At 44.2% G+C, this 13,143-nt stretch overlaps 1 protein-coding gene across 2 annotated transcripts in view; it reads right to left on the bottom strand.

Annotated features, from left to right (window-relative positions):
- Positions 1–10,852, bottom strand: part of myo10l1 (myosin X, like 1) — a 40,256-nt gene extending 29,404 nt beyond the window's left edge. For both annotated transcript variants that reach the window (XM_058615333.1, XM_058615332.1), the window contains exons 1-2: positions 10,441–10,852; positions 198–293 (exon numbers count right to left, since the gene is read on the bottom strand). In XM_058615333.1, coding sequence (XP_058471316.1) covers positions 198–293; positions 10,441–10,461 — 117 coding nt within the window. In that variant the 5' untranslated portion in view covers positions 10,462–10,852. The remainder of the gene's footprint in view (positions 1–197; positions 294–10,440) is intronic.
- Positions 10,853–13,143: the final 2,291 nt, after the last annotated feature.

Here is a 13,143-nt window from a genome sequence, read left to right on the forward strand (position 1 = left end):
AGTATGCAGTCAAACTTTTCCTGGTTTAAATGTGACATCTGACACTGATCGTACAAACAAACAAACATCATCTCTCATTACTTTGGTGACATCTATACCATTACAGTAAGATAACTTAAATACAGAATAGTGTCGGATGTAAACAGTGCAATAGTACTTGATAATAGGCTACGTGGAATAACATGTGCATTTCTTACCTCCCCATAGTCGGTCGTGAGCACGAGGGTTCCATCGCAGGAGTTTACAGTTGCAGGAACAAACTGCTCCTTCTCTCTGACCCAAACACGGGCTCCCTGCATCACACAGACATATGATCGGAAAACGTTAAAACTCTTAAAAGATAAACAATTTGTTTTACGTACAGTAAAGGACATGACTGAAAACACAAAGTAGAGCCAAGAAAAAAGTTCATAAGTGAAATTTAAATGCTTCTGCTTCTTGCCCCTGTTTACACACAAACTATATATAATAATGCTTGAAGGATGATTGACAGCAGTAAACAGAGGCACCAACACTGCAGCTTTAAGAAGTGCAATGTGCACTCAACTCATATTCATATTCAGATGAACTCTATACAGTAGTTTATCTACAAAATTAAGATGCAACTCTTTGGGTAATCCATACATTTTAAATAAATAGATAATTGTATGAATTATCAAGCAAACATAATAATATTTGCAGAATCCAGCTCCACAATGTTAAATTGAAAGATTTTTATTTAACTACATATTCTAATAAACTGCTGGTCAAATAGTGCACCATTTTCTGACTTTTCTTTTTTTTTTACATTTAATTGAGACAAGAATCGTTAGAATAACAATAAAACATACTTTGTGTTACAGTCACTGACCGTTCATTTCACCTATTGCATGTAACTCAGCACAGATGCGCAGACAGATGTGTTTAACGGGAAACGAGGACGAACATCTGGATCTTCTATCAAGGTGAAGCAACAGTGCTCCGTGTGTGTGTGTGTGTGTGTGTGTGTGTGTTGTAGGGACCTACAGTGGACGTGTCTTACATAATGTAAATCATTACATTTAAAGGTGAAGAGGTGAAGACATGGGGGGGGGGTCTCAGGTTGAGAGGAAGTGTGCTCTTCCTGGACCTTTTCACACACACACAAAACCCTCTTTCATGCAGACACTGCCCTTTGACCTCCAACCCCTAAAAAGGGGCAAAGCATAACAGTGGAGGCAGAGAAGTGAGAACACAGAGGGAACGAGGAGAGAAGTGGAGGAGTTTTGACACATTATCGATCGTTCATGGCAGAATAATCTTCTTGTTGAGACGCATTTTCCCGATTTAAAAACTGAGAAGAGAGTTAGAGCCTTAAACACACACCAGATGTGTGTAAATGAAGTACGTGGGCAGCAGGGGAGGGACAGAAAATGGAGTCTTTTTAGTAACAGATGGTCCCATGCCCCCAGCATTGCCTGACAACCTTTATCTCACACTCTACTCCTCTTCTCATTATGTTGTATTCACACTGACACACACACTTTCCTGTATTGCTGCACTTGACAAAGCTCTTTTATTCTTTATGCTCCTCTGTGGGTGTCTTTGTTGATATTAGCAGCAAACTCGCTCACTACTCACGGCTTCGTTAACAGTGGCCGGACGTCAGCCACTGATGTTTACAGACATAAAGGAGAGAACATAATGGCATTAAGAAATTGATGAATGCATGTAATAATCTCTCATAGACATTTTTAAGTGTTTGTGTCTGAGCTCTGTGATTCACTGACTGCATGTTGCATTAAATGCTAATTTACTCTTATCTTTGCATGAACAGGTTCTCTCTCTCTCTCTCTCGCTCTCTCAGCCCCTCTCGTTCCTTCTCTCCAAATCACCGGCCGGTCAGATTCCAGCACACAGAGCCATTACAGTGGTGATGATGCTGTGATTTGACCTGGTGACCTCTTTGGCCAAAGGCTCCCTTCGCGCAGTTCACTTCACCCCATCCTGTTTTAACTGATTAAATGACCCCTGACCCCAGTTAAACCTCTAATACAGGCCCTTAAGCAATGGCCCCCTGAAGCGAATTCACGTAACATTCATGGGCCCAATCCCATTTCTCATTTTTACCACGGCCCGTTGCCACAAGGAGCTTGCAACTTGTTTTTGCCAGCAATGCATTTTGCCATCGTCAAAAATAAAGCTGCTGTCAGCACAACGTCCAACCCGAGAAAACTGCAGATCAGTTAAAAACACTTAAAAATCCTGAAAACATGCGTTCCTCTCCAACATTTAGCAAAGGAAATGTCTAAAATCTCAATATTTATCAGAGGAGTCTGGTGTATTTAGGATATCGTGAGCGGCGAGCCGCATTACAACCCCTCCAGCTGTATTTCAGTTCAGTGACTGTGACAGACGGAGTCTGTGCTCCGGTCATAGAGGACGTACTGAACTAATATTTTTAATTAACTGATTCTAATGATTCAGTTACACTGAAAACAAATGCTTTCAAAGTTTGTGTGTCGCGTGTAAAATGGAGTCATGGCAGTTTCATGCAGCGGTGCTGTGATGACTCCGCCCACGTTGAGGAGGTACTATAGTGATGGTACCATGAGGCGAGCCGGGACTATGTAGTAGAAAAGCGTCATAGGTCTATACGTTGTATACTATGCAAACACAGAGATCGGGCTGAGTGGTGGGGGGTAGAGGTGAAATGTGACGGAGCCAGTTTCTCTTCAGAAACTAGAGTATAATTTGCATTTTTGCTCTTTAACTGTCTCCTCATTTAAGTAAATGGGTCTCTCGTCCCAGATCGATGTACTTTGCCTGAGCTGTGTGCAATCTCTGGGGCAAATACAGTGAAAGGAAGACGGAAGGTTATAAATGACCTGCCAGCATTACAACCTACACCCACCAACACCCTCGTTCTCCTCCTTAGTGTCCTCCTCCCCTCCCCCTAGTCTATTACTGGCCCAGACAGACAGCGATGGCCATGCATGACAACAAACTCTGAATATTTCTCCACACTAAGTCTCCTGCTCTTTTCCTGCTCAATGAAATCCATACCAGGCCATGGTCAAACACAGGCCTCCACCTCCGTCTATCATCTGTTCGTCAAGCGCCATTAAACCGCAACTCCCCTCAATTGTCACTTGGAACCCTCAAACACGACCTCTGACCTCTCACAACCCAGCTCTCTAACCAACCAGCTGAAGGAACACCTTAACATCCAGGGCATGAAATGGTACCTGCTGAATTTCTTTGGCGCCATGGCCGCAGTTATACATTTGAGAGTGATTCTTATCTGAGTAGATGCAGTTTCAGGCGAGAACATCGAATTAATGAACGCTTTATCTTGATTCAGACATTTTGTCCTCCTCCTACACCTGAGTGAGTGACTGCACATTTACACTGGGAGAAACATGGCAGACGTTCAGGAGAAATATGAGGTCATAAATCTGCAGAATCATACATCACATATGTGTACATGTCTGTGTGTGTGTGTGTGTCCTCGGCCTGGAGGCAGTCTGATAATGATTGAATGTATTATACTACAATATAATATCACAGTAGAGTATATTATGACATCACAGCATAGTAACCTGGGTATTATAAAAAAAGTACATTATGACGGTGATCCAACAGACATACAGGGTCAAAAATATGCCCCCAAAAAAAGTAATGTATCATTGTGTACTGAATGAAAGTCAAGGACAGACCTGGGACGCCTCAAAACCTCTCGACAGAGTCTGGCATGAGGGATTTTTGTTCTGCCCTGCACGTACTAAAGTAACGGGCATAAACAAACAAAATGGAGAAGCAAAAGTGGAGAAGTTGATGAAGTTATATCAACTTCTCTTTGAGGGATTAACAGCCCGACCCGTCCTCTTCTCGCCACCCAACACAGCGAGTATCACACACCACTTCAGATGTCATGGTCCAGCCCCTCTTCCTCTTAACGTCATCACATCAGTGAAGACTGGTCGTCATGTCTGTTTTGGCCGAATAACATACTGTAGTGCCCATTGTCACAAACCAAGACATCATGTGTTTATACTTTGGCATGACTGGGATCTTCATGGATGGACACCAGCACATAGTACCAATACTGAACATACATTATTATTGGAAACACTTCTATTGATTGATCGATAAATTGATTCTATTGGGAAGGGAAACCACAGAGATTAATCATAGGAAACACACGGTGACCAGCAGCAAGTTAAAAGTAAACAGTGTTGAAGAAGACACTGATGAGCTACCAGTTAATGGAAGATAACTAATGACCAGGGCAGTGGTGGGAGGGCACAGTGGGGTCTCTAGAGACCAAAGGTCAGGAGTGCATTTAGAGTTGACTTTTAAAAAAAACACGATGCTAACTGGGTTTTATTTATTTAGGTTTTTATTTTTGGTTTTAGGTACTTACTGTATATTTATTTCTGCTGGTCCTGAGCGACAATTTTCATCCCCCATGTCTATAACATGATGAATGACAGCACGGTAAACCTTGAGAATCTTGGGAAATGTATTCATATTAATTCAAGAACATTCTTTCTATTCTTTCTAATATTCTATTGTCACCTTATTCCCTTTAAAGACTGTTCTCAAACCATATGTACTATACTGACTCCTATATGCACTGAATAATGTGAAACCTTTTTTCCTGTGGATATAATGGAGGATGCTGTACAGTATATGCAACATTACTCTGACAACAGCTCTCTGACCTACAGCACATCCTCCAGTTTAGCGCTGTCTGCATTAGGGACCTCAACTGTGCCAGTAATATTCCATTAAAGGTAATAATACAATCACCTTTAATGGAAGATTAAAAGCCCTCGGAGGATTATGGCTGCAGGAAGTGGAGGAACAACATGAATGGGTATGTGCATCCGTGCCTGCGTGTGTAAGTGTGTCACCTACGAATGAGTCACATCTTTTTAGGCATAAAAATCCTCAAACGAAAGACACAATCAACTCAAATCAAACAATTAACAATCGAATAAATAAATAACTAATAACAAATGAAACTGCAGACCTACCGGCAGACAAGTTACACTCAGCCTCTTTTTTACATCCTTGTGAGAACATGTGACGAATGTAGCAAACAAACCCACACAGTTACACAGTTACTGTTTGTAGAGATGTAACTCTTCTCTGTTTATCTGCTGTTATTCTGAAGCTTTACACTGATAAACTTAAACATGTCCCGGATTCCAGAACAAACACATTAACAATTCATCCAAAGGAAACCAGATCAGAGTCAACCACTTCAGTATAAGCAGGAATCAAAGCAGCTAATGATGTTATACTGTGTGTTTGTGTGTGTGTGTGTGTGTCTCTACAGTGCAGATGCTCCTTCAGAGGTCAGTTTTTAACAGTGCGCTAATTATCACGTTCACTCTCGTCTTGGATTAAACTACAGTCACACGCCCTCCATCCACCAGGACCCTGGCAACAAGACTCCACGGCAACAGTGTGGAAACAGGGCGCCATGGAAACAGTCTCTTTCAGTCAAGCTTTGGCAGAGGATTGTTGGATATGCTGCAATGTTTTGTTTGATTTTTTATATATAGTGCATTTAACCTGTTTTTAGAACAACAAACAATGCAGAAGAAAATGACATTCCACTAGGTGGGAAAGAGTGTGTAGTTTGGAGTTTTTACAACATAGCATATGCTGTATCTATCTGTACTCACATTTTCAGTAAATAAGTGACCTGAAGTCCATCGAATCAGTTTGAAAACACCAGATAATGGTGATCATTTATCATTTTTTTCAGTCACATTTTGCAACTTCATCACCCGCCTGGTAAAAGAAGCACATGACTTTTCTTGGAGACATTGGATTCACACATTCACACACAAACAGCTTCAGTGCAATTTAATCATGTAGAACAAGGAGGAGATGTGAGAGGATGGAGAGCTGGAAAAATGCCAAAAGAGAGAGAGAGAGAGAGAGAGAGAGAGACAGTGCTGAAGAGTGGCACAGAAAGTGGCTGGTTAAGCAAGATGCAGAGGCACCAAGAGAGTGGCCGCAGGGAAAGAGAGTATGCATCAGAGGAAAAGAGGGAGAGAGAGAGCTGAAGCAGCTCCTGAGCAGAACAAATGTGTTCGGAGCTGCTGAATATAGGTCACACATCTCCACTGACTGTTGCCTTCCCTCTGCTGAAACACAGAATCCTACATAATACAGATCCATATGTTTTACGTGCTGTTTCACCCGCTATGTTTTCAACGTGCATTCCGCAAAATAAACTACTTTTCCTATAATCAGAGTGTTGCTCAGTGTCCAAAACGCTGGGGACAAACCCCCGAAAGCAGCTTTTTTGTGCTGCCGTTTGCATGAATGTTTCACAGCTTATGTGCATGCAGCCACACAGAATGAATCCCCATGATTAATATTTCACTGTGGGTCACTGCGTGAAAGAGCAACTTCAGCGCGAGAAAGCCTTTGGTTGCTCTTAAACGAGTGGCCACTCAACAAATTAGTCATGAATAATAATTTCACAGTCGGGGAGAAAGTGGCAGAGCGAAGGCGAGAGAATGAGAAGGCGAGGAGAGCGACGGACAGCGACGGGGACAGTCGACAGTGAGACTATTAACGGCAGAGGTTTGACTCCACATTCACATGGACAGTTAATGGTGGCAGCACACCTGCGGTCGAGCTCAACCTGTCACGACACACAGATACACATCTGAGACAAAATGTCATCGACAGCACACACACACACACACACACAGATCCAGGTGTTGAGAGGACAGCATTTTGATGGTAAAAAGAACAGACATGACACTAAACTGTAGTCAAGAGAGTTATTGTCGTTCCCATTCCTGGCTTCTGTTTCCGTTGTTATGCTCTTGGAAGCCATCGGTACAAATTCTGTGATAAATTAGCCTGTGGGGGCAAAGGTCGACAGGCCTGGTTTACTAACATCAACATTAATAGTAACATGTCACCAATGCTTAGTGAATAACTGCTACAACCAATCCAGGGGGTACTAAATATGTCATGCTCCGCCTGTGTCTCCTCCTGTGCTTCCTTGCTCCCCTCCTGCTTCTCTGGGTGCATTCACACCAGCTCCTTCTTAATCGAACCCTAGTTCATTTGCTCGTTGAGTCCGGTTTGTTTAGGGAGGTGAGAATGTGCAACCAAACTCTGGTCCAGATGCAGGAAGCGGACTACAATGCAGGGCATTGCGGGTAAACATACTGTACATGCGTGTAGAATGTTAGCTGGGAGAAATGTCCGAGCCCATTGTTGCTTGTGCTCAGCGCTGAGCCACGTTTGCAAGCTGTCTCTGACGGCCATCCTCACTACCGTTTGGAGCTGTTTTGCCATCTCCATTTCCTGCATCCGGCTACACTATTCTCTCATTGTTCATCATCTTTTTTAATAATAGTCCAAACCGGCTACTTGTCCTTGCCTGCCTGCTCCTGGGTCCTGAATGGTCACGTCACAAAATAAATGTATAGGTTTATATTTTTGTTTTCTCAGTAGTTCCTGTTTGAACCATCCATTATCTAACACTTTATCCTCCACCAGAGAGTTGCGGGGGGTGCTGTGCCAACCTCAGCTGACATAGGTCACACCCTGGACAGTTTGCCAGTCCATCACAGGGCCACATAGAGACAAACAACCATTCACTCTCACACCTACAGTCAATTTAGAGCGACCAATTTACCAAATCCCCTAAAATCTGCATGTTTTCAGAGTGTGGGAGGAAACCCGGAGAAAACCCACGCACACACGGCGAGAACATGCAAACTCCATGCAGAAAGGCCCTCGTTCCAACCCGGGGCTCGAACCCCACTACACCAACTGTGTGGCCTTCATATTCGATCCTTCTCTGCTCAATGTCAGGGTTGAAATTTGAAAACATTCTACAATAAATAACTAAAACTACTGACCGTTTATCCCCAGTAGCATGAACAGTGTTGTTCAGCTACCAACATTAGAAAGGGCATCGAGGTTTTTTTTTTTTTATTTAGAGCACTGCACGATATTCAGCAACTAAGCAACCATTTAAAAAAATGAGGGGATTACACAGTCATCTAAAGCCACCTGACATTTCATGCTTGGCCGGTCGGCCAGCTATCGTGTTTTCTGCCTTGGTGGAAACAGAGTAGGACAGAGATAAGGGTCAGCTGTTCACTCCTTCTGGTTTTTAACGATAGACAGAGCGACAAATGGAGGAATGATGCAGGGGTGTCACAGACTGAGGGGTGGAGGGCCCTGGACAGCAGAGGAATGAAACTGAGTGGATGTTGGACAGACACCTTCTGAGAGGATTGATTACTCATCATATTAAGTCATTTTTCTGGATGTGAGGAGTGTGAGCGTGAATACATTGTGGAACTCAATAACTCGGTCCATTTTCAAGTCTCACGTTTGTGTCCAGAGTGTGTATTGTGTGGGGCTGCAGGGTTTTTTATGTGGCGGTCTGTGGATCAATGGCCATGATCAATTGATCGCGCACAGACTGAGAGGAAGTGGAGCAGACGAGATGGTTGAACCATTTCACTGTGGCTGGTTATCCTGGTCATGTCGTGTAGTGTTTGTATTGATAGTACCTGAACTCGTTGCTGTAAGCCTCAGCAACAGCTTGAAAGAGAAGCGTCCGACACAACCCCCACACACACACACACACACACACTAATAAATGGCATGACATCACTGCCAATATGAGGGGCATTTAAAGCCATATCAGATTAACTTAGGGGGGAGAAGGATAAGGACCCTCAAGAGGACGGATATTGGCATCAAAATCACTGGACAAGACAAAGGTGTTTCATCAGATTGCGTGTGCGTGTGTGCTTGTGTGTGTGTGTGCATGTGCCACTGAAAGTGAATGAGGTGAGAGGCCTCCATCAACTGGGGACGGTGACAGGGGAATAGAAATATGAGAAGGAAAACTTAACCTCACTAAAGTGGCTTTTTGGAATAATAAAGCCCTGGGTGTGGCTTGCATTTCAACTGAGATTAGTTCCTTTACGCGTACTGGACTGTCGTTCCGGTGCGACGACAACAAACGACGACGTGAACATGAAGCATCAGTCAAAAACACCACAGACGACAACCAGAAGCTGTATTTTCCTGCTTGGTTTGTCTCAACAAGACATCAACCTTTGCATGATAATCGACTGCAGGCGTTTGCCTCGATATTTTTCTGTTGCCCGAACAGCTGACTGTTGGGGGAGGAGCCAGTCTAACTCCAGTCTGGTTCCCTGAGGGAAGGGTGCCAAAGAATGGAACAGTTGGGCCCGGTTATTTTGGTAGTATTTAAAGGAAACACAAAAAAACGATGTATCGTTCTGTACCAAAACATGGCTTAACAGTGAGCCTGAAGACTAGAACAAATGAAGGACTCTACATTCCCCTACCTTTCCCAAGCACGCCAAGAAACTTCGGCAGTCTATGCAGACCAGAAAACATGCCGTACTGTCGTAAGCTTCCACTTTAAAATATGAAATGCACACTCTGGCTGGTGTGTGTGTGTTTGGGCTGCCATAAAAACATGGTGGCTCAAGATGGTGGCAAGGTCCTTTTCTATAGAGTAGTACATATGAAAGGCTAATTCTAAGGCTACGTGAACACGTTGTGATATCATTTGTAAAACACACTTATTGGTAGCATATTTTAAAACCTTCAAATACTACACACTGGTCCTTTAAAGAAGTGAGAGTGGTTCTGTGAGATAATGAGGGACAATAGGCTTCTCCCAGCAGGCAGTGAGACAATGATCAGGAGAGTGAATTCACTCATAACCAGTGGTTTATCTAATATTCAGTTATGATTGATCTTCCTCCTGTCTTTGACTATTCAGTCCACCTTCATCCTGCTCCTCCGCATCCCCTCCTTAGACTCTCTACACATATCCATCCTCCCCCTCCTCCTCCTCCATCCCCTCCTCAATTCCCGCAGACGTGTGCCGGCCCTTACCCACCCATAGACCCCCCCTGCTCCATCCCATTGACACCTTGTGCATTAAAAAGTACCATTAAAGGTTCCTGCCCTCACAGCAGAGCGGTTTAGAGACACAGCTCTGGGTACAGCGAGTGCACCCTCGGTTGACAGATTGGCTTTAATCCGGGAGCGAGCCTTATGGAAGCAAAAGCCAGTGTCAGCTCTCGTTTGGCCAATTTATCTGCGGCTCTGCTCTGAATTCACTCACTGAATTCACTCACAAGCAGCCAGGCCGCGACGCTTTGCGGTGATCGTAAAAAAACAACAACTGGGCTTTCGTTTATTCCCACTCGACGAATGAGCTCGCACCGAGCCAGGCCCGCTCCTTCATCATGATGATGATCAACAGAAGCAAAGCATCACCTGCCACAACACAACTCGATGTGAGGGGGGGGGGGGGGGGACAGAAAATCTTGCAGCTTGAGCCATGCAATCGGTGCAAATCCACACTAAATCGCGACTGTCAACTAAAATGAAGCAAATCAGTAAGAGGGACACATAAAGACCGTCGCTTACCTCTGTAAAAAACGCCTCCATCCTCCCTACTCCTCCCAGACAACGCGCGCCCGGCCCCGCAGAGCACACACACCGGCTCCGGTGTCGCGTGCGCAAATCTCGCCAACGGAGGAGCGAGCGAGCTTGTCAAAATGGGGGGGAAGGTAGCGCTGCCTCCGTGCTGGTGTTTCCCATTCACCAAGCGTTCATGTCTTCATCTCCGGGTGGGAAAATGCTTCAACAGCTCAAACACACCTCTGCTGCGTCCGCGAGCGCGATGCGCAAAGAATCCACATGAGAATGAGAGGGGAGGAAGGAAAAGCCAAGAGCAGGCTGTGATGAAATATTCAAAAAATGTCCACGCCACGGAGCCGGTGCATGGAGCGGAGCTGCGAGAAGTGTCCCGGTTTTCCAGGTCTGCCTCGTGTGAGTGTGTGTGAGTGTAGTGCGTGGGGCTGAGAGAGAGAGAGAGAGAGAGAGAGACCAGTCCATCTCACACACACACTAACAGGCGGTGCACACACAACTTCCATCAATACCACACACACACACACACACACACTCAAATGTCCTCACTTACTATACGTTTTGGTCCTCACAAAGAACAGGTCCCATACAAGAACACACACACATTTGTGTACATCATTCTTAGTGAAGACACTAACAGACATCATGCATTTCCTAGCCCCCTAACCTTAAGACTTAGTTTTAGGATTAGTGTTAGGAATTTGGATGTGAAGGTTAACCCTCAAAAAAGCCCTTAAAAGTCGTGAGGCCCATACAAAATTACCTCACAAGGGCAGCATGTCCTCTCAAATATAGCTTTTGAATCAAGACGTGTCTTCCCAGCCTACTCTACATAAAGACATGTACACACAGGTGTAGGTTTAAAACTTTACTGCCACCGGTGCCATTTTTCCCCCTTCCAGTCAGACTTCTTGTCAGTTAAAGTCTGTGTTTTGGGGGGGAAAAGAAACAGAGGAGATGAGAGAGCATCTGTCCCACTTGGCCCAATTACAGGTGTTGATCCTGAAATGAACCAGACATGTCAACAAAAGCAGCAGCAGCAGCAGCATGTCAGCTTTCATACAGGGGAAATGGAAAAACTCGAATTCGAATTTAAGAAAAAGTAAAAACAGCTTTTATTCAATGACAGATTTAGCATCTCATTTAAGGGCATTTCAGCCAATGCAGTGTACGCTTTCATTCAGAGTTCTTTCTGCAACCAGTGGGGTTGCCCCCTAGTGGCTATTTAATATGATAATAATTCTTAGTTGGCTTCAGGAGGAAACCAGGTAAAACTGTTATGTCTGTAGATTAACTGTAGTTAATATTATGCAGAAGATTCAACAGTCACGTCTCAGTTAATTAAACTATAAAACCTGAGATTAGACTTTATATATGATTGATGCACTAACTATAATAAAACAAAAGGTTTTCTCACTAAATATGATTAGCAAGAGCTTTATAACACATAATAAAGATGTCATTGAAATATGAAAGGGTGGGGTTGACAATGTCACATAAGAAATCCCACAACACTCATTGCAATGATGTCTAAATTAGCCACGAGGCAAGTGCTGTCAGCGCTCTCCGCTCTCATGCTCCTCCACAATCAGATCACAAAGAGGGGGAGCGAGGGGGACAGAGAGTTAATATTTCTGTATGATCTTTTTACTTAAAAGCCTCACCCTCATGGCACAAGAGGAGGAGGAGGAGGAGGAGGAGGAGGAGGAGGAGGTGAAGTTACAGGGTTAGTCAGAGCTTCCGCGGGGTGAAAAAGGATACCTCACACAACACAACGCCGCACTCACCAGAGCAGAACAGAGTGAGGGTGAGGAAAAAACAAACTAAGAGTCAAGCAGGATAACACAGTGTCTCGTCTCTGGAGACACCAGTTTGTGTGAATGAGATAGAAATGGATAGACAGCTGGTTTATGTGATGTGGACCGTGTGGGGTTTTTATTCCCCCCTTAAGAAGACCAGACCGCAGGGGCCAGGTGCAGCTATCAGCAGCCCAGCAGGCAGAGGCCTCTCTGGGGTAAAGTATTGTGAGGCTCAGCCTGTTCCCCCTGGAGCCCTAGAGGTATAGGAGGGGGGGGGGGGGGGGGGGGGCTCCTGTATGCATGTGTGGAAGTATTATTTAGCTGTGCCTTCCATCTTTATCAAGGAGACAGTCCAAACGCTAGACCCAACAATGGGGCCCCCTGTTTTTGTTGAATGTGTGTTTGTCCGCAGGGGGTATGGACAGAAACACACACACACACACACACACACCACACATAAGCCCTCAGGAAATGAGACCTGATCTTTATATAATCTTCAATATGAACTGGCCTTAAGGGAAGAGAGAACTTGTGTCATAAACCTGAGACTTTCAGCAGCAGACTTTGAACATTTATTCACACACTCACACTCACGGGGTCACTTTGCAGGTACATAAAAAGTAGATGTTGTCTTCTGACTCGCTGGAGGAAGTAAAAAAAAATATTGAGTATCCACCAGAGGGCGCTAAAAAAAGTTTGTGTGAATGAAGTCTATCTGAAAATGTCAAATTCTAACTTGTTTTATGACACCGGTTAACATTTTACTGAGGACTTAATGGTCTCATGCATTAGTTTCAGGTCTTCTTAAATAGATGTCAGTTTCATTTAGATGAAAATTGACAATAAAAATGGGGCGCATGTGAGTGGACACGAGTGTAATCTACAGCTTAAATTGTGG

Source organism: Solea solea, chromosome 18, assembly GCF_958295425.1.
Source record: "Solea solea chromosome 18, fSolSol10.1, whole genome shotgun sequence".
NCBI classification, from domain to species: domain Eukaryota; kingdom Metazoa; phylum Chordata; class Actinopteri; order Pleuronectiformes; family Soleidae; genus Solea; species Solea solea.